Source organism: Myotis lucifugus, unplaced genomic scaffold (genome assembly GCF_000147115.1).
Source record: "Myotis lucifugus unplaced genomic scaffold, Myoluc2.0 scaffold_1, whole genome shotgun sequence".
Taxonomy (NCBI): Eukaryota; Metazoa; Chordata; class Mammalia; order Chiroptera; family Vespertilionidae; genus Myotis; species Myotis lucifugus.
Genome location: NW_005871049.1, coordinates 19,501,524 through 19,522,383, shown reverse-complemented (window position 1 = coordinate 19,522,383; position 20,860 = coordinate 19,501,524). Strand labels below are relative to the sequence as shown.

General features: G+C 41.3%; 2 protein-coding genes and 2 non-coding genes across 6 annotated transcripts in view; 1 reads left to right on the top strand and 3 right to left on the bottom strand.

Moving 5' to 3' along the window:
* The window catches only part of SH3D19 (SH3 domain containing 19), a 153,820-nt gene extending 145,899 nt beyond the window's left edge, over nt 1–7,921 (top strand). For all 3 annotated transcript variants that reach the window (XM_014455834.2, XM_014455829.2, XM_014455839.2), the window contains 3 exons: nt 2,707–2,893; nt 4,122–4,219; nt 7,459–7,921. In XM_014455834.2, coding sequence (XP_014311320.1) covers nt 2,707–2,893; nt 4,122–4,219; nt 7,459–7,566 — 393 coding nt within the window. In that variant the 3' untranslated portion in view covers nt 7,567–7,921. The remainder of the gene's footprint in view (nt 1–2,706; nt 2,894–4,121; nt 4,220–7,458) is intronic.
* A 7,362-nt stretch (nt 7,922–15,283) lies between these two features.
* On the bottom strand, nt 15,284–19,321 carry RPS3A (ribosomal protein S3A). The gene is made up of 6 exons (XM_006081775.2): nt 19,179–19,321; nt 18,356–18,459; nt 17,809–17,996; nt 16,222–16,430; nt 15,619–15,728; nt 15,284–15,448 (listed from the first exon to the last, which is right to left on the bottom strand). Exons 1-6 carry the CDS (start codon nt 19,238–19,240, stop codon nt 15,327–15,329), a joined length of 795 nt encoding a protein of 264 aa, XP_006081837.1. The 5' UTR covers nt 19,241–19,321; the 3' UTR covers nt 15,284–15,326.
* LOC111826607 lies at nt 15,860–15,930 on the bottom strand. Its single transcript, XR_002829966.1, has one exon. It is a non-coding gene; the product is annotated as a small nucleolar RNA SNORD73 (small nucleolar RNA).
* LOC111826608 lies at nt 17,109–17,180 on the bottom strand. Its single transcript, XR_002829967.1, has one exon. It is a non-coding gene; the product is annotated as a small nucleolar RNA SNORD73 (small nucleolar RNA).
* Nucleotides 19,322–20,860: the final 1,539 nt, after the last annotated feature.

Genomic DNA, 20,860 nt, shown 5'->3' with positions numbered 1-20,860 from the left:
CAGCATTTCATATAATACTGGTTTGGTGGTGATGAACTCCTTTAGCTTTTTCTTATCTGTGAAGCTCTTTATTTGACCTTCAATTCTGAATGATAGCTTTGCTGGGTAAAGTAATCTTGGTTATAGGTTCTTGGTATTCATCACTTTGAATATTTCTTGCCACACCCTTCTGGCCTGCAAAGTTTCTGTTGAGAAATCAGCTGACAGTCATATGGGTACTCCCTTGTAGGTAACTGACTGTTTTTCTCTTGCTGCTTTTAAGATTCTCTCTTTGTCTTTTGCTCTTGGCATTTTAATTATGCTGTGTCTTGGTGTGGTCCTCTTTGGATTCCTTTTGTTTGGGGTTCTCTGCGCATTCTGGACTTGTAAGTCTATTTCTTTCACCAGGTAGGGGAAGTTTTCTGTCATTATTCTTCAAATAGGTTTTCAATATCTTGCTCTCTCTCTTCTTCTGGCATCCCTATAATTCGGATGTTGGTTCGCTTGAAGTTGTCCCAGAGGCTCCTTACACTATCTTCATATTTTTGGATTCTTTTTTCTTTTTGTTTTTCCGGTTGGGTGTTTTTTGCTTCTTCGTATTTCAAATCTTTGACTTGATTCTTGGGATCTTCTAGTCTGCTGTTGGAACTTTGTATAATATTCTTTATTTCAGTCAGTGTATGCTTAATTTCTAGTTGGTCCTTTTTCATAACCTCGAGGGTCTCACTAGATTTCTTGAGGGTCTCACTAAATTTATCGGCGGTTTCTAAAAAATTCTTGAAAAACCTTATAAGTGTGGTTTTGAACTCTATATCCAGTAGTTTGCTTTCCTCCGTTTCTGTCATTTGTGACCTATTTCTTTGTCTCCGCATTTTTTATGCTTCCCAGTGTTGATAGAGTGGCTTTCTGTGCTAGGTGACCTATAGGGCCCAGTGGCTTAGCCTCCCCAATTACCTGAGGTGGACACTCTTGGTGCACCCCTTGTGGGCTTTGTGCACAGTCTTGTAGTTAAGCCTTGATTGTTGTAGATATCACTGGGAGGAATTGACCTCCAGGCCAATTGGCTGTGAGAATCAGCTGTGTCTGCAGTGGGAGAACTTCTGTGCTGGAGACACCCTTCTGGGGCAAGACTTGTTTCAGTGGGGCTTTGGTGCTCACTGAGTCTGTCCCCTGAGTGTGTCTCTTATGGATCTGAGGAGTTGTAATCTGGATGGTCCCACTCTGACCACTGGGTACACTGGCTCTTGGATCTCTAAGGAGGTGCTAATTTAGCCTCTGCCTGAGGCTACCCAGCAGGAGCCCAGCTGTGAAGCAATGCAAGCTGCTGTGGGGCCTTGGGCCTTCTTTTGGAAGTTCTGGGTCTCTCTGACCCAGCTGCAGTTTGTTAGGTAATTTCAGATTGCAAATGGCCAGGCCTTTCATATGCAAAAGCCTCTGCGCACAGCTTGGCTGGGGCGGCGTCTCAGGGAATCAACAGGGCAGAGCAAGCAGCTATGGCTGCTCCTCAGTCCTGCCCTAAGAGGTCCCTCTTCTCAGTGTCCCGGTAATCGCTGCAAGCACCTCTGAGAGAAAGCCGCCCTCGAGTTCCAACCGATGCCAGACAGTCCAGTTTCTCCTGTATGAGTCTGGGTCCCCAGAGACTCGCCTGGAACTGGAGTTCAGAGCAGTCGGGAGCTTGAGACTTCCTCCCGATTGAAAAAGACAACCGTGTCCTCAGCTGCCAGCCCTTTCCACATGCACCTCCATACCTCTGCACTTTACTTCCGCACCTCCTCTGAGTCTCAGTGTGCTTTTCTCTTTCCTTCTAGTTGTAGAATTTCCACTCAGCCAACCTTCCTGTGGTCTGGATGATGTTCGTTTTGTCTTTTAGTTGTATTTTTGAAGTGGTTTTGCAAGGCAGCAATTTCCGGTGTTTACCTATGCTGCCATCTTGGTTTCTCCTTTCTTAAGTATTATATATCCTTTAAAAGCAGGAAAGCCACAAATTCTATCACATCTGTCATATAGAATTATATTTCAAAGATAAAATCTTATTGGAAATTTTTATTTCTGAAACTTGATAGCAACATAAAGTGTTGGGTGATTTAAAGAAAGCTTCAGGCTTTGAAATCTTATGACCCCTTAGCTTTTTCCCCACCATTTTTTAAGCTCTGCAGAAATAAATCTAGATACATAAACTCCTAAGCGATCGTTAAGACCAAATGATTGGAACAACCAGAATGACCAATTGATCAGTCGCTACGATGGGCACTGACCAACAGGGGGCAGACGCTCAATGCAGAAGCTGCCCGCTGATGGTCAGCGCACTCCCACAGGGGGAGCGCCACTCAGCCAGAAGCCAGGCTCACGGCTGGCAAGCACAGCTGCAGTGGTCAGCGCACTCCCACAGGGGGAGCGCCACTCAGCCAGAAGCCAGGCTCACGGCTGGCAAGCACAGCTGCAGTGTTGCACCGAGCAGCAACAGTAGGCGAAAAGGGCCAGGATGAGCGCGAGCGGCACAGCACCAGCTCGGGCTCCTCCCTGGCCGCCTGCCGCTTGGCACACTGCTACATTGCTTGAGGGATCGGGCATAAACTGGCAGTCGGACATCCCCCAAGGGGTCCCAGATTACGAGAGAATGCAGGCCAGGCTGAAGGACCCCCCCCCCCCCATGCACGAATCCGTGCACCGGGCCTCTAATTTCAAATAAAATCTTACATTTCTTATCAAACCTCTGTTTTGTAACAGGATAACAGTCTTTCTGGAGAATGGTGTGAAGCTCTTCACAGTTTTACAGCGGAGACCAGTGATGACTTACCCTTCAGGAGGGGAGAACGGATCCTGATCCTACAGCGGCTGGACTCCGACTGGTACAAGGGCAGACTGCGAGACAGGGAGGGGATCTTCCCAGCAGTCTTCGTGCGGCCCTGCCCAGGTACAACAACTCCAGGAAGTGGTTCTTCACTCTAAGGGGAGCCCAAGACCTTTAAAGCGATATATATTTCTTTTCCCTCTGGCCATGATCAGTTTAAGTTGTTTGCCTTCATTTTAAATAGTTGATTCGTAAAGTTTTGTAAGCTCTTCTTCATACTTCATACTTTGTTCGAGTTATAGGGGGAAAAAAGATAAAAATGCCTTCATTTGATAATGGCCAATTTTCTATAGTTTTTTCTAGAAACATAAAAATATATTTCTATAATATATTTCTACTAGAGGCCTGGTGCACAGAAATTTGTGCACAGGCGGCGGGTGAGGGTCCCCTCAGCCCAACCTGCACCCTCTCCAATCCAGGACCCCTTGGGGGATGTCCGACTGCTGGTTTAGGCCTGATTCCGGGGATTGGGCCTAAAACGGCAGTCAGACATCCCTCTCACAATCCTGGACTGCTGGCTCCTAACCGCTCACCTGCCTGCTTGCCTGATTGCCTCTAAATGCCCCCCCGCCAGCCTGAGCACCCCTAACTGCCTCTGCCTGCTGGCCTGATCACCCCCAACTGCCCCGCCCCCGCCGGCCTGGTTGCCCCTAACTGCCTCCCCTGCCGGCCTGGTTGCCCCACGCAGCCTGCTGCTCGGTCGTTTGGTCATCCCTCACTAACCCCCCTGCCGGCCAGGTTGCCCCACACAGCCTGCTGCTCGGTTGTTTGGTCGCTTCTCACTAACCCCCCTGCTGGCCTGGTCACCCCACACAGCCTGTTCAGTCATCTGTTTGGTTGCAATGGTAGCTTAGGCTTTTATATAGATAGACTAGATGCCCATTGCACAAAGAGATTCGTGCAATAGGTCTTCCCTTCCCCTGGCTGCTGGCACCGGTTTTCCTCCAGCATCCGGGACACAGGCCTTCGCTCCGGCCGGAGCCTTCAGTCTTCGCTCTGCCGCTTCGCCCCTACGTACGCAAATTAACTGTCATCTTTGTTGGGTTAATTTGCATACTCTCCTGATTGGCTGATGAGTGTAGTGGAGGGACAGTCAATTTACATGTTTGTCTATTATTAGGTAAGATAATTTTTTCCTGCTAAGAGAACATCCTTCATCTTTTTGCAAGTTAAATAAATTCAAAATTATTTTTGAATAAATTGAAAATATTTTGTCCTGGGGATAACAAGGAGGTTTCTTAAAATGTTGGGTTTGTGTTTTAGTATGTTCTGTATTTTTGTGTTTCCACAGCTGACATGAAAAGTATGTCTCCTTTAGCACTGAAGGGGAGGAAGGCCAAAGCCTTGTATGATTTCCATGGGGACAATGAAGATGAGCTTTCCTTCAAGGTCAGAATGTACATTTTTAGTTCCTGTATTAAGCAATTATAAATTTTGAAATATCCTCCATTGAAGGGTGGAACATCTGGGTGGTATATTGACCATTTGCCAACAATGAACATATCTGATGCCCTAAATCTAAAGAACAAGATTAGGCAAATATCAGCAAGGCATTTAGGTACTCAAATAAAACTGAATTGGCTTGATAGCCCCACAATCCCCAAACGAATTCCTTATTTGTAGACCTTGTAACATTCGATGTTAGTAATATTGGAGTTTTTATTGGTAGCCCTAGTAAAGGATGATTCTCTACATGGCCATTGTTGCCTGCTATTGTCATGTCTATCAAATCAATGGAGAAGTCAGGTACCTGCTGCAATTGGCCACTGCACCAGGGCCTCATAAGACACTGAGTGAGTCTTGTCCAGAAAGACACTGGCCGGGAAATGATCCCAAAAAGTTAAGCTACTTTGCCAAGGGTTGTTTTGGGTTTTTTTAGAAAATTACAATTTAATCTTACTTCATCAAAGAAGTGCCTCTTTTTTTTTTTTAAGTAAAAACAAAATATTTTCATGATCCTGTTTCCCCAGTCCATAGTTGGACCATAGTCAGAGGAAAGCCACTTTGGGACTGTGCAGAGGAAGAAGGGTAAGGTTAGTAGTCATTGCTCTCAGAAGAGCCTGTGTCAGACAGCAGCAAATTCTCCATCATTGGAGGTATTCAGAGAGCTAAGATAACACAAAAAGAATGAAAGCATCAAGGAGTGATTGGACAAGATGAGTTTTAAAACAATGGGTGCCCAAACAAGATTTTCACCTGTCTATAACAAAATGAGGAAAACTAGGTGATATTGGGTATGTGCAGACTTTTGGGGAGTCAGGGTAAAAGGGGTATGCTGAGATACATTAGTTATAAGGATGTTAACTTTCCTATTTTGTAATGAGGTGTTCCTTCTGAGAATTTCTTTTATCTTTTTCATATTAAAATATCATTTCTATGATAAAATACTGTTAGTAAAATGATAGATATTTCTTATGCAAAATTATAATTTGGTAACCCTATATCTATTTATCTATCTATCTATTTATTTATTTATTCTTAAAGGTTCTTGGTTCTTAAAATCCAAATGTTTGGAAGCTAAGTTGTTGCCCCAGTAGCTCAAAATTCATTTCTTTTATCTGTACATAGAATGTTACTTCAAGTGAACAATCTAGATTCAAAATTTTTGGATATTATTTTGGCATTCATTTAAGTTATGGCATATCAATAACAATTCACAGTATCTTTCAGCAAATAGGTGGTCACTCTGGCCAGTATTGCCCAGTGGTTAGAGTGTCAGCCCACATACCAAAGGGTCATGGGTTCGATTCTAGTCAAGGGCACATACCTGGGTTGCAAGGTCTTCCCCAATCCTGGTCAGGGCACCTGTGGGAGGCACCCAATCCATGTGTCTCTTTCACATCAATGTTTCTCTCTCTCTCTTTCTTCCCTTCCTTCCCTCCCTTCCACTCTCTCTAAAAATTAATAGAAAAATATCATTGGATGAGGATTAACAAAAACAAAAAAAGAAAGAAAATAGGTGGTCATTGTTTTACAAATGACTGACTCTAAGCAAGATAGTTCTAGAGGTTTGAGTTAAGGGATTCTGCACTGCCTTCAGTATTGATCATTAATATTTTAATAAATATCCACAAAATATTTGTAGATAAATCTTTTTTAAAAGTGTGCTAGCCCTCAGAAAATTGACATACTATGTATATATGGAACAGAGCTAAGAAAAATAGTTTTAATCAGCCATTATGTTATAATTTAGGAACCGGAAGGAACTTTTTATAATAGAAACTTTGAGAAGCTGGAAGTTTTACAGATTTTAGCAGAGTAAATTAATGACATTTGATAGTCAGAATTTTTCCTTTCCATTTTCCATTAAGAAAGGCCTTAAATCAAGCCATTTTTCTAGAGGGCTATGTACTAGGGCTACAAATAAATCCATTTAGCCTGATAATCTTTCAAGTAGCCAGGATCATTTTGGACCATTATAGAATCTTAAACCCAGATTCTAAGAAATGGTTAGAAACAATAAAGAACAAAATAGTTCCAGGAGATAATTTCAAAAATGATGTCATCTGCTGAGGAATTATAATTTACACATGAATAAGATACACAGTCCCTTTGACTGTCCTGATGAGAATAAATCAGTGTTCTGGGTCAGTGAAGCTCTTTAAGACAGGAAAGAATGCAGATTTGCTATTGAGGCCAGGGAGGATGGAATAAACCAAATGGCGGAGAATACCATTATGTGGAAGAGTAAATGTACAGTACGAAATGCTCAGGATGTGGGAAAAAAGACAATTACAGTAAAAGCCTTTCTAAGTGAAGAGGTCCGCTGTAAAATGTGGTGGCCACGTTGCCTTGATGGTTAGCAATAAGGGCCCTAAAATCACACTAGATTTGAGTCATGTCTCTACCACTAACTAACTGGACATGGGACACTGAGCAAATTATTTAATCTCTCTGAGCTTAAATTTCCTTTTCTTTAAAATAAGGAAATCTATACAAATATCTCTCTAGGACTACTCTGTTGTGTATATGAATTAATTCCTATAAAGTACATAAAATAGGACAAGACATACAGTAAGCACATGGCTCACTCATCTCCAAGTCTTGGCTTAAATGTCACCTTCAGTGGGGCCTTCCCTGACTGCTCTAATGAGATAGCAACCAACCCCACACTTTCTTTCTCTGCCAGCTTATTTGTCTCCCCACTCTAGAATGGCTTCTTTATTCATTGATGTATCCATAATGCTCAGAATAACAGTGTCTGAAACATAGTGGGTGCTCAATAAATAATTGTTAGATGGGGCGTGAGGGGTGTGTGTGTGTGTGTGTGTGTGTGTGTGTGTGTGTGTGTACATATATATATAATATTGTTAGTAAATTATATATATATGTATGTATATATACACACACACACATACACATACACAAATACATATATATGATAGCTGGTATTGTTATTTATTAAAGAAGAATTTAAATTAGTAGTGAATTTAGGGGGCACAAAATACAGCAGGAAAATAAAAGGGTGACAATGGCAAAGGAATGGCATCCATTAGGTATAGATTATCTTTGTGGTATATCATCTAATCCTGTCGGCAAGTCAGAGAACAAAGCCTCTCCAGATACTGCCTAGCATGCTTGTACTCAACAGAAACTAAAAATTATTTCCAATTCCTGTCTTCTTACAGGCTGGAGATACAATAACAGAGCTGGAATCTGTAGACGATGACTGGATGAGTGGAGAACTAATGGGAAAATCTGGAATATTTCCCAAAAACTATGTTCAGGTTTTATAAGTCGGCTAAAGGTGAAGCTTGACTGTGTCCCTTGGCACAAGAACTATCACTTTGACTATCAGATATGGTTTTTTTGCACTATTTTTTAAACTGAAAGAAATATCTATGCTGTAACGGTACACTAGAATTTTCTGAAAGCAGAAAATGTCTGGATTTCATCACAGTAGAAACGTACACGTGAAAACCCATGAGCAAGTATTCTACCAAGGAAAACATCGGCAGGATGAGCAAGACAATTAAACACTTCCCCCAGGGAAAGTGCCTGGTGACATGGCAGCACAAGGAGGCCTACACGCAAAAGCTGTGCTTTAACATCTATTTTCATCAGCAAAAGTCAATTAAAAGTGCTTCTTCATTTTTTTTTCTTTTAGTTTAAAAAGAGGACATTCAATATTCTATATGCTGTAACCATCAAGACATGGTTGGTAATCTAAATTTTATTTGTGATATTCAAATTAGTTCTAACAGCTTGAGCACATTTCCCTTATTATCAGGGCAAATCCTTCCTTCAGGAGGGGGTAGTTTATTAACTAGTTGGAGCCTGTGTAAGAACGTGGAGAATCAGCTCATGCTCACCAAATGCTTCTGGTGTTAATAAGTATTTCCCCTTTGTCCAAGAATTTGAAGGGGGTTAAAATTTGAAGCATCTTAGTCAAAAGAACCAAAACCATCCTGAGATGCCTTGCTAATATGACTAACCCTTCCACATACTTGCTGTACTTACTTCTTTCCTCCATTTATAACTTTATACAGTGTTGTTATAAAGCACATTTTCTGAATCTGCAATCATTCTTTTGACAATTACTGGTACCCAAAGAAAAATTCATTTTCTTTGTGTTACCCCAGTAATATATAAAAGCTGTGTCTTGTTATAGTGATACATTATGAATCACATGATCTCAAATACAGAGTAACTGTTAAGATGGAAAACAATGCCAAGCCCCACAGCTCATTTCTTCCCAATATAATCAAATGAAAAATAATTTAAGAAGACTGAAGGCTGATACTTGTTGTTGTTGTTTTTTTCCCAGCTCATCCGTTCACAATTATAGAGTAAAAAAAAAATTAAAATTAAAAAAAAAAACACACACTTTTCTGCTATATCCGCTGTTACTTATGCCAGGCTTAAGATAAAAGCAGTTCTTCATGCCACTGAATCAATTACAGTTTATGGCAGTGATGGCGAACCTATGGCGAACTCATTTTTTTGGTTGATTTTTCTTTGTTAAATGGCATTTAAATATATAAAATAAATATCAAAAATATACGTCTTTGTTTTACTATGGTTGCAAATATCAAAAAATTTCTATATGTGACACAGCACCAGAGTTAAGTTAGGGTTTTTCAAAATGCTGACACGCCGAGCTCAAAAGGTTCGCCATCACTGGTTTTTGGGCTAAAGCCAAACAGGTTCAAGACAATCTTCCAAACAGACCAATGGAATAGAATTTCATTGGAAATGTGAAACACTTTCCCAACAATGTTCATGACTCTCTTCGATTTTTAAGAAGAATTTCATATACAGGGCCACTTTTTAGCTTTTATTATTGTTTCCCATTGTCCAAAAGTTAGGCAGCTAATGGTCAAACACGAGATGGTGTTCTCTAAGGGAAGAGTTATTTACTTCATCTTTGATTAAAGGTCATCTGCCAGTTATGTGGTTATAATTGATATGGGGGCTGTTTCTTCTACATGTTTTAGGTAAAGAAGACAATATAAAGAAAACTCGTGTCAAATTTTACTCAAGTAATTTCAAGAGAAATGGGACTTAAAGCATTATCCCAATTAAATTCCCGTTTGCAGCAAGCTGTATAATAAGTAGGGTGTGTGTCTGGAAAAGGACATGAGGTACACATATTTGCCTGTGTAATTTTAACATCTTACATTAAAAATCATGGAAACTTAGCTTTATTGGAAAAAAATATCCTCTTCAATTTTGGCAGTCAGCAGAATGATAAGTGCAGTAGTTGTAAATCTACTTGACATTATAATAAACTGAACTTTTCAAAGTCCTTTTCTCAGACTAGATTTTTTTTTTGAGAATGGAAATGGTATCTTCTCTTTATGACTCCAGCCCTTTGCTCAATATAATATCAATAAAGGTTGATTGTTTAGATGGATGGGTAACTTATATAGCAATACCATCTTGGATACACTGAGATGTAATATCTTTCCTCCTTAATTTGTTGACAAAAATCTTTATTGAAACAAAAATTTGCAGTTTTTATGTCATTTCACTTTGTCATGACAGTTTTTGCTTGTCATTTATTATTCACTCAAGTGACAAGACAAAATGTAGCTTGGTACAGGTTTTCATAGATACTTTCTTGTTCTGTAAATTGATTGAGCATAATTTTATAGTTTGTGAATGTCATAAGGAAAAATAGGAATGTATTATTTTTCCTTTTGGGAATTTTAAGTGAAAACTTGATATTGCTCATCTAAGCCTACTCCTTTTTTAAAAATTTTTATTAAAACTAGAGAACATTTAACATATTATTCTTATCCTTTGATTACCTGTTTAAACACCAAAAGACAGATTTCATTAAAAGATGCCCTTGCTTACATAGCTGGAGGGGTAATATAATCTTTCATTGTGTTCATGGAAATCACAGGTTTTGAATACAATCTGAAACATTCCAAATACCAGTACATTCATCAAAATTTATTATTAGAACTAGTATTTTTAAAAATACTTTTATATAGGGTTTTTATACATCAATATTCTTAACAATAATTACTTCATTTTTATTTAGTATCTTAGGCTTAGGTAAATATACCTAAAGAAATACTGATGGCTATATGGGCATAGTATATGGAGATATTTGCTATAGTCATTAATGATTTATTCCTTTTAATTAATGTCAGATGCATATGGGCCATGCATATGACTTATAATTCATTGTCATTTTGAATGCCATTGAATGAACTCTTAACACTGAATTTTTCCAGAATAGGAAATCATTTTCTAACCTATGCCTTTTTACTTCACTGTAATTATAGAGGGGGAAAAATACAAAGCCTATCTCAGAACAACAGCACCATCTAGGGGCCTCTCACCTAATGGCAAGTTCATCCTGTTAGACCACAGAGGAGAGCCTGCAGACCAGAGCTGGACCTGCAGAGGTTAAATAATTTGCCTAAGGCCATACAGGTATGGCAGAACCTAAAGCAAAACCTAGCTCCACTGATTTACCAACTCAGTACTTTATCCACTTGTTGTGCTGAAGTGGTACATTTCTCTTTAGCAGTTAAACAAGTATAATTGATCTGTTTTATTGGCCTATACAACTTTTTTTTTCTTATTAATACAGTATTTATTTGTCATTCTTCTGTCAGACCCTGAGCCAACCACTTTCCCCAGGCTGCCTAGGGAGGAATAGGAAAAGGAACATATAGGGCAGACAAGACACGGGAAAAAGAACTATGGGAGGTGGAGACAGCTCCTTCACATTGGCCTGTACAACTTTGACTTCTTAGATATAATAGGACTGGAACAAGTTACAATGAATTAAAGCCTTGAATTTCATCGAAGAACATTCCTGCTCAGCTTCTCAGCTCTATGTAGACAGTTTATATTTACATTACCTGGAAAATCAAACATGCCCCGCTGGCATGGCTGTGTTTGAGGATCAACCTGTGAACCAACAGGTCATGGTTTGATTCCCAGTCAGGGCTCATGGCCACGTTGCGGGCTAGATCACCAATGGGGGGATGTGCAGGAGATAGCTGATCAGTGATTCTCTCTCATCATTGATGTTTCTTTCCTTTTTTTTTTTTTTTTTCGGTTAATCCTCACCTGAGGATATTTTCCATTGATTTTAGAGAAAGTGGGAGTGGGGGAAGGGACATGGAGAGAAACATCAATGTGAGTCACACATCGATTGGTTGTCTCCTGCAGACGCCCCAACTGGGGCCAGACAGATTGAGACTGCAACCCAGGTATGTGCCCTTGACCGGAATTGAACCCACAACCCCAGTCAGAGGGCTGACACTCTGACTACTGAGCAACTAGCTAGGGCCATCATTGATGTTTCTATCTCTCTCCCTTTCTCTCTAAAATCAATAAAAATATATACTTTTTTAAAAAGAGCTGCCCATTGTTCAAAGTGGCTATACCATTTTATACCTCGCTATTAATGTTTCAGTTCCAGTTACTCCATATCCTTACCAACATTTTGTCAGTCTATTTGTATTGTCAGTTGCCACCATTGTGGTTATATTTTCATACAACACAATTACAGTACTGCAAATAAACTTCTAAGAGCTAATGACACCTGCAGTAATTCTGACTTTTGACTTCATGGTCTTAGTAAAAGGAAGCTACCCTTCATAGCTTTCACACTTACATTGCTTACCACATTATATCCAGTAAAGAATTACCCATTAAATTGGTGTGACTAGAATTATATTAGGAGTTATATAAATTTAGAGTTAATGACTGGTTGTTTCCTCTTTAAGAAAACATTTTTTTTTAAATATTGATTTCAGAGAGGGAGAGGGAGAAGTAGAAACATCAGAGATGAGAATCATTGATCAGCTGCTTTCTGTACACCCCCCACTAGGAATCGAGCCAGCAACCCAGGCATGTGTACTGACTGGCAACCAACCATGACCTCCTGGTTCATAAGTCAACACTCAACCACTGAGCAACACTGGCTGGGCAAGAAATCATGAGTGCCCACCTCAGCAGCATGTATACTATTTTTAAAAGTCACTTTAGAGATATATGCTGAAATGTTTTTTCAAAATAACTGGGCAGGGGGTGTCAGGAAATGGGCTGTTTTGACATTTTACCCAACTTAGCTTAAAAAGTCAGCCTGCCAGTTTCATGGATGCTGGCAAGACACGAGACTCAAAAAGGGCTTTATTACTCACTGCAAAAGCAGTAATCAGAGCTTCAAGCTCATTTGTTTCCCTTCCCCTCAAGTCCCAAAGAAGTGATGCAAAGTGATCACAGTGGGTTGCATTACAGAAGAGGTACACTAAGATTTACCACTATTAAGTGGAAGCAAGTCTGCTCTTTTTCCAGGGGGAGACCTCGTCCCTCAAGGTTTCTCATGTGGATGCAAATACAACCCTGAGAAATAGCCCAGATAAAGAGCAGTCAGAGAACTGTAGTCTTGACATAACCAACAAGAGCATGCAGGGACACGGGATCTATAGCTGATTACCTCTCACAATTCACTCCTTTGCATGACACGTTCTTGGCCAAACTAGAATCCTATATAATAAAACCCTAATTAATATGCAAATTGTCCCCTCAGGCAGTTGTCCGACCAGGAATTTGACTGCTCGCTATGACATGCACTGACCACCAGGGGGCGGCGCTGAACATGGCAGTCAACGATGCGCTGTGACCTCTCGCTGGCTACCTGGAGGGGGAGGTGACAGGGACAGAGGTGCAGTGAGAGTGCAGGGTGTCTGCCAAACTTGCTCTCACTCTCCCTGCTACCCTCCCCAGGGACATCAGGGCTCACATGCCAGAGAAGCCCCCCACCCCCTGCGCTCAGGTGCCACGCACCCGCGCAGCTTCTTCCGGGTGAGCCGGGCCGCAGCCCCAGGGACCATGGGGGCCTGTCAGGGTCCCCATGGGTTCATGCCGGAGCCAGTTTGCAAGGCTGGCCAGGAGAGCGCGCGCTGCCCGCTCGGCTTCCATGTGGTGCTGCTCGGTGGCCCAGAGGCCCACGCTGCACCGCGGCCTGCTGTGTCCAGTCGTGCTCTCCACATCTCTGCGTGGGGACTCAGGCACTGTGACTCAGGCAAAGGAGTGCACAGGGGCCCAGAGGTCAGCTGGGACCTGCCCTTCCATGCCAGATGCTTATGCTTCGATCACTGGCCAGGCCTAGGGTCCACACCCATGCACAAATTTCGTGCACTGGGCCTCTAATTTTTACATATGCTCCTCCATCAGCCACTGATTAATCTAACAAGGAGGTTATAATCTCATACATTTAATTAAAGCGATTATCTATTAAGATTCAAAGTAACAGATGTAACCAACTTGTAGCATTGACCTCATTCTCTTCAGATTCCCAGACTGTGAATAAATCCATGGGGGTGGAGAAGCAGTAGATCTTAAGTTGCCCCTGTGTATTCTAAGGCCAGACTATTCATTACTAGCGAGTGTAAACTGATCTAATTCTTGGAGTTGCTGTCAATAGAGAAAATACATGGGCTAAAAACTCTCCAGAAGTAGAGGCATCTTGTGACCCATTTTTCCCCACATAAGGGCACAGGTCACTTTCAGTTAAGTACTGGTAAATGTCCAAGGACTAAGCCTAGGTTTGAGGATGAACTAGCAAAGGAGTAACCAGTAATGTGAGAAAAACTTTTAGGTGAGATTTTGAAGGACAATTAAAAACTGGAGGTTATCAACTATCAAATATCACTTAATAGAGATCAAGCCAAGTAAAATGAAAGGCCAAGAATGAACCACTGGACTTAGCAACAAAGCCAATGATAATCTTGACAGCAACAGCTTCCTTCAAGTGGTGTGGAAGAGAGCCCAATTGTAGCAGATTCAAGAAAAAAGATGCAAGAAACATGGTTAACTCTTAGCTTTGGTAGAAGGAATACTGCCAAAGGTGAGAATTGCTGGAGCAACGAGCTTAAGCAGGAAGAAGGGAAATCCTACGTTCAAATGGGATTGTTGTCAGAAAAACTCAGTAAGGCAGAAAATGTGCACACACCCATAAATGGCAAGGTGGAAGTCATGGGAATCATCTGAGTGCAAAGAGGTTTAAAAAGAGGAAGGATACAGAACAGACTGAGTGGAGGAGTAACTACTGAATAGTGGACATGAAATGGCCACTTATTAATACACCAGTAATCAATTTCTCTAGCCAAGTTCAGCTTCACAGTGCATGTGCACAGTGGGGCATTTTAAAGCTACAGGAGATAGCATTTGGGTTTAAAAGCAAAAAACTAAAAGCCAATTGGTTCTTTCCTTTCCATTAGTCCAGCAGTTCTCAACCTGTGAGTCGCAACCCCTTTGGGGGTCGAACGACACTTTCACAGGGGTTGCCTAAATACATCCTACGTATCAGATATTTACATTACGATTCATAACAGTAGCAACACCAGTTATGAAGTAGCAACGAAAATAATTTTATGGTTGGGTCACATGAGGAACTGTATTAAAGGGTCACCACATTAGGAAGGTTGAGAACCACTGCTAGTTGGTCTGTCACAGTGGTTCTCAAAGTGGTCCTGGGCATCAGCATTACATGAAAGCTTCATGACTCCAGGGGAAGGGCCCTGCAATATTTTAACAAGCTTTCCAGATGGTTTAAAAACCATCAAAACTTAAGCTATGTTCAGAAACGGTTTTCGCCCTAACTGGTTTGGCTCAGTGGATAGAGCGTCGGCCTGCGGACTGAAAGGTCTCGGGTTTGATTCAGGTCAAGGGCATGTACCTTGGTTGCGGGCACATCCCCAGTAGGAGGTGTGCAGGAAGCAGCTGATCGATGTTTCTCTCTAATAGATGTTTCTAACTCTCTATCCCTCTCTCTTCCTCTCTGTAAAAAAAAAAATTAAAAAAATGTTTTCTTTTATTAGCCATCTCTAACACCTCCAGATAATCACTATCCTTTCTCAGCTAATTAGAGAAATAGATAAAATCCACACAACAGCACAGAAAAGTTCACATTACTATCAATTCAGAACATAATTCACCAAGCTGTAAGATTATTTTTTTAAATGATCAGAAATAAAATATCACAAATAGGCTTTTTTATTTGTCATTAAATGTCTGAATTTTAAACAGATTCTTGGACTGGAGGCTCATATCCATCAGCTCGTTCAACTTTAGCACCTGTCTCATCCCCAGTAGCTTTTCCAGAACTGCTACCTTCACCATGAAGCTCCATGAGTTTTCCCACTAAAAGGAAGAAAAAAATTGTTATAGTATACCATATCTTGAAACTGGTCCTTCAATACTGTGTAGGCATGATAGAAAAAAGCCATTATCTTACCACCCAAAAAAAAACAAACACCCAAAAATGCTATTTGGCCACATAATTTTTTTCAGGGATCCAGTGTTTTACTTACATTCAAACTTGGGCTTCTTCAGCATTTTGACTTTTCTAACAAAGACATCATGGAGCGGATAAATAGATTGGCAAGCCTTTTCTATGTCTTTTCCAATGCTGTCTGGAATCCTGCAAACCAGTAACAATAGATTAGAATCAATCTACATGGAGCCCCTCTCCTCTTAGTTAATCCACATTTGAGCCTTCTGAGTCCAAGCCTTATGCCTTTTTCATTACACCCTCTTAGCCAACTGCATGGGAACATCAGAAAAATGTTTAAGTTTTATCACTGGACATCATTTGGGACCGAAACATTTTGTCATCACTTATTCCCATACATTTCTGGTTGTGGAGGGTTTTATCTATTCAGTGTATTTTCTAAGACAAGCATTTCTGTGCTCCAAGGCTTACTAATTGCCATGAAATAGCTTCATCCAAATAAGGATAAAGAAACCAAATCACATTTACTGAGCACTTAGCATGCTTTCATTTCAAGGGATGTAGCTAGATTGTTTTACAGACAGAAACACCAGATTGATTCCACCTTGTCCTATATGCTTTCCTTCATCTTAGGGTTAATCAGAGATTCAGGGTTGTGTTGTGTGACGAAAAAGAAACTTACAATTTATTGACCACTTCTTTCAAGTCATTTGTCTGCACCTCTCGGGTCATGATTTCCATCATCTTCTTCCGGATTTGGCGAACCTGCTGATGCTGAGCATAAGAGGTCTTCCGAATCTGATTGTTGCGCTTTTTAGTAAAACCAACACAGAAGAGACGAAGCAAATAACCATCGGTAGTCTTGACATCGACATGAGCTTCAATCATGGTCTAGTGAAAAAAAGATACTGTCAGATATACAGGCTTTAATGTGATCAACTTTTATCCCTCAAATTCTTCTATAAAAAAGCTGGAAGGTCAAGTATTCATCACAATATAAAGTATAAACACACAAAATTTCCAGAATTAACTTCCTTGAAGTGAACTTACCAAATTTCTTACTATCCTTCATATCCAGTTAAATAAGTCCTCTCAACAGTCCTCCCTCCTCTTTCCTCTGTATCTGCACCATTACTGGCAACAGCACCCACCCCCACACTTTCTACAAATACATGACAACCTTTAACATTCTTCCCCTCAACTCAGCTGTACAACTCTGCAACACAAGAGGAAAATAAGTTCTATGAGAGATTCTACAATATGGATATCTACACTTACTCGTAACATCTTTAAATAAAGTGTTCCGAATAAGTAAAATGTTAACACTAAATGCATATACTTTTAAATGTCCAAACTAAAACCATGCTGAGGATTAAATATTCAATTTCTCTGCTAAAATACAATGTAAAAATCCGTTAGTAATATTACTGCCTAAATTTAAAAAAAAACAAAAACTGAATCTCGTCCTCTGCATTTTGTAAAGTTTACACCTTGGTTTTAAAAAATATTACAATGATAGCAAAAGGACCTTAAAACATTCCCAGAAATGCAGCCATATAACCTTAGAAAAATGTCAAAAATAAACGTTAATGGTATAATCAGTATGTATCATGAGATCAAAACATTTTGTCATCATTCATTCCCTTATACAAAATATCCCCAAACTGGTTAGCCAGAGGCATCTGAATCAATGCAAACGTTTACTAAATGCTTTGTGTGTCAAGCTCTGTACTAAAAATGTGGAATTCATCCTAACTCCATGGGAAGACACTCTTACCTATATTTTAGAGATAAAGAAACTAAGGCTCAGCAAGCTTTATTAAGTTACTTGCCAAAAGAGAACACAACTGGGAAATGGAGCCAAGATTTCAACTCCACACCAGAGGCGATGCTACTATTATGCTATAATGTATGGCCAGAGGTAATCAAGACTAGCCCAAACCACCCTTTCACTATAAAATCCACTAGGTTTTGAGGTCCAAAGACATTCCGAACACAGGCAAAACTAAAAACCTGAAATCTAGATGTTCCTCAATGAGCCACTAATTTGTGCAGCAAAAAACCCCACACTAACCTAATGTTGTATGTTGAACTCAATTTAAATAAATAGGAGGGTCATGGCTTGCTCACTGCTGTTGCTCAAATTCAAGTGCCAAATTCCAAAGTAAGCAAGAAAATATCAAGGTTTTAAAGTGAAATTTAAACCTCAACTGTATGATATGCTCCTTGCTGTAATGACACCATGACTCTGAGGAACTTTTGCTCTCACCTGCCACTTCTTGACCATCGAGCACATTTTGTCCCGGGTAAGGTCCATGCCATGGAAATTAGTCAGGCAGTTTTTGCCCTGAACATCCTCAGTAATTAGCTTGAATTTTCTAAATGCAACTTCATCATTCTGCAGATCAGCTAGGCTCACTTCAAAAACACGACCCTTGAGACCATCAGATGCAATTTCTATAAAACAAGAATCAATTGTCTTATTAACGTTATGAACCACATAAGCAGTCAAGCCAACAAAGGTAAGGTTCATGCATAAAGTTGAGCTCAGAAAGTTAATGGTAAATTATATAAAGACCCTAACTTTTGCTAACCAAAACCACATGGACACCAATGACTTATTGACAGGGCCCATTAAAAGCTCGAAACTACCCATGCAAAATTCTACAATTTGCTTCTACAAGTGGTGACCCAAAAACAAGCACAACAGGGGCCAAAGCTGCAAACAAGGGTTGACATTTCTTTACAAAGCCTCCTCCCACCACAGGACCTATAGACCAATTTTAAAAAGTCCAAACCAAGAATAAGATACTCACTGGTTCCTTGAGTTCTCGTAACCAGTGTTTTCCCAATATTTCTTATATTGAACATAGCTGGTGCTTTCACATCATACCAATCTTTCTTAGAAAATGGATCAACCCTGGATTTGGAAAAAAAAATACCAAGTTTTATCGCAAATCATACATAATTCTTGGCTTTTTTGCTTTCCTCATTCTAATGATTTTAAAAGGCTAACTAGCCTGTAAACACTGCAGTGCACGGTTCTATCCCTCCCACAGGGAGGTGAAGGGCGCATGTATGTGCGTGTTGGTCTCTAAGCCACCAATGTACACATTACCCACCCTATCGGTCCCGCCACCACGCAGGCAGCACTGTCCCCAAAGCACAGGCACGTCTCCCGGACTGGACTGGTGCAGGAAGACACCTACTGGTAACCCAGGCTCTTTTAAAGAGCCCCCCTGGAGGGCCCAGGTTCCACCCGGCCCAATCAGAGGAGCGGTGGGGAGTCCTGGGTGGACAAGAGTGCCTTCCTCAACTCCGGCTCTTGGAGTGGCATCCACTACCTGTGGAACTTAGGCGGCCCGTGAGCCCACAATACGGAACACGCCAGCCCCGAGTCGCGGCGGCCACCGGGCTCAAAGGGGTGCGCACAGGCCCAGACGGCCGGGGGAAAGACAGCCGGACCGCCGCGACGCAGCACCCACATCTGCCAGGCCGCGGTTCGGAGTTTACCAACCCGGCACGGCCAGCTCAATCCGACCGGCATCCTCGCCATCCGGCCCACGCCGCGACCCAGATCCCTCCCGCCGACTCTAGCAGAACCCCAAAAAGTGGAGAGCCACGACAGTCGCCACTTACACTTTCTTCTTGGCTCCCTTTTTGCCGCCTTTCGTAAGGCGCTTGTTCTTGCCCACCGCCATGGTGCCGCTCAGAGAGCCAAAAGGGCGGAAGTGTAAGTCGCGCGAGAACTTAGGCGTATGAAATGGGGCGGGGCGCGCCGTCGACGTAACCTTTGACCTCTGCGTTTCTCGGGCCCCGGAAACATCGCGACAACAGAAAGGCACTCCCGCGACTGCAGCGGCAACAGCGCCCTCTAATGTGGTGAAACTGCTCGCTGGGTGGCTGCGTTTCACCGGCGGGGCGCTGAAGGCCGGGCTGCGGGCTTCGGGTTACCGTGGTTTCCGTGGCTCCGATGCCCGGAATTAAGTTTCCGTGGAAGGAGGCGCCCACTCAACATCGTTCAAAACTGAACTCTCCATCTCACCTGTAAACCTGTTTCTTCCCCAGAGCATTGGATTTGGAATGGGCAGATCCAGGTCCAAATGCTCGTCAACAGTATTTAGCCTTGAGACCTGTCTGTGCTTCAGTTTCCTCATATTTTAAATGGAGACAGTAGCCCTGGCTGGGGTTTCAGTTGGTTGGAGCATCGTCCCGTATACCCAAAGATTGCGGGTTCGATTCCAGGTCAGTTAAAAAAAAAAGTAAAAAAAGAAAAAGGAATAATAAAATGGATATAGTAATATAATCTACGTCACAAAATTGTTAGTAGGATTAAATAAGTGTAACTCCGGAGGTACTTATTGGTAATGTTCTACTTGTTGATATGGGTGCTGGTGAGTGGGGTATGTTAGCTTTGTGAACATCCATCAAGCCGTACACGTATTTGTATATTTTTCTATACGTTTCTCATACATTGATACATAGTTTTGTGGGGTTTTGTGGGGGGGTTTTTGAGTGAATTTTGCTAAGTGGTTCCCTGAGGTACTACGGTTCCAGTGTGAAATCAAATTGTTCAATTTTGCAACTAATCAAAAAATTTTTTTTCAACTGTAGGGGTTTAACAGATTCTATCCCGGCTGGAGGTGGCCGATTAGCTTCAAGTGTGCAGCCTCTGGAAAGCTGGCCCATGCAGGCTTGGATGTGTTGAGTTCCCTTCTCTAACTTCCCCTCCTGAAAAAAAACAAAAAACCCCCTCTGACCAAGCCACAAACATCCGACCCACAACACCCCACCAGCCTTGAAATCCTATAATCCCTCCCAGTACTTTTATCCTCCATCCCCTACCTCCTACTACCCCCCCATCTTCTAAATCTTCCGGAATCAATAATTCCATTAATCTCATTTGTTTATAGGATAGTGTCAAAATCCTTATTTCACAACAATATGATTTATTTAAAAGTATTAACCTTTAGTGGCGTTCACAGAAAAAAAAATGAATACAACAATATGAATGCTCTTAATCCTATTGAACTGTTCACTTAAATGGTCAAGATGGTAAATTTTATGTTAGGTGTGTTTTTTTGTTGTTTTTCTAACCACAATTAAAACAAAAAATATTAAAGTCCTTGGCCAAGCTTAACAAGCACACCTTTATCAAGCTCTACTCACTATCCCTTTCATCCTCACCACATCTTAGCCTTTAACAGCGGTTCTCAACCTGTGGGTCGCGACCCCTTTGGGGGTCAAACGACCCTTTCACAGGGGTCGCCTAAGACCATCGGGAAACACATATATAATTACATATTGTTTCTGAGATTAAT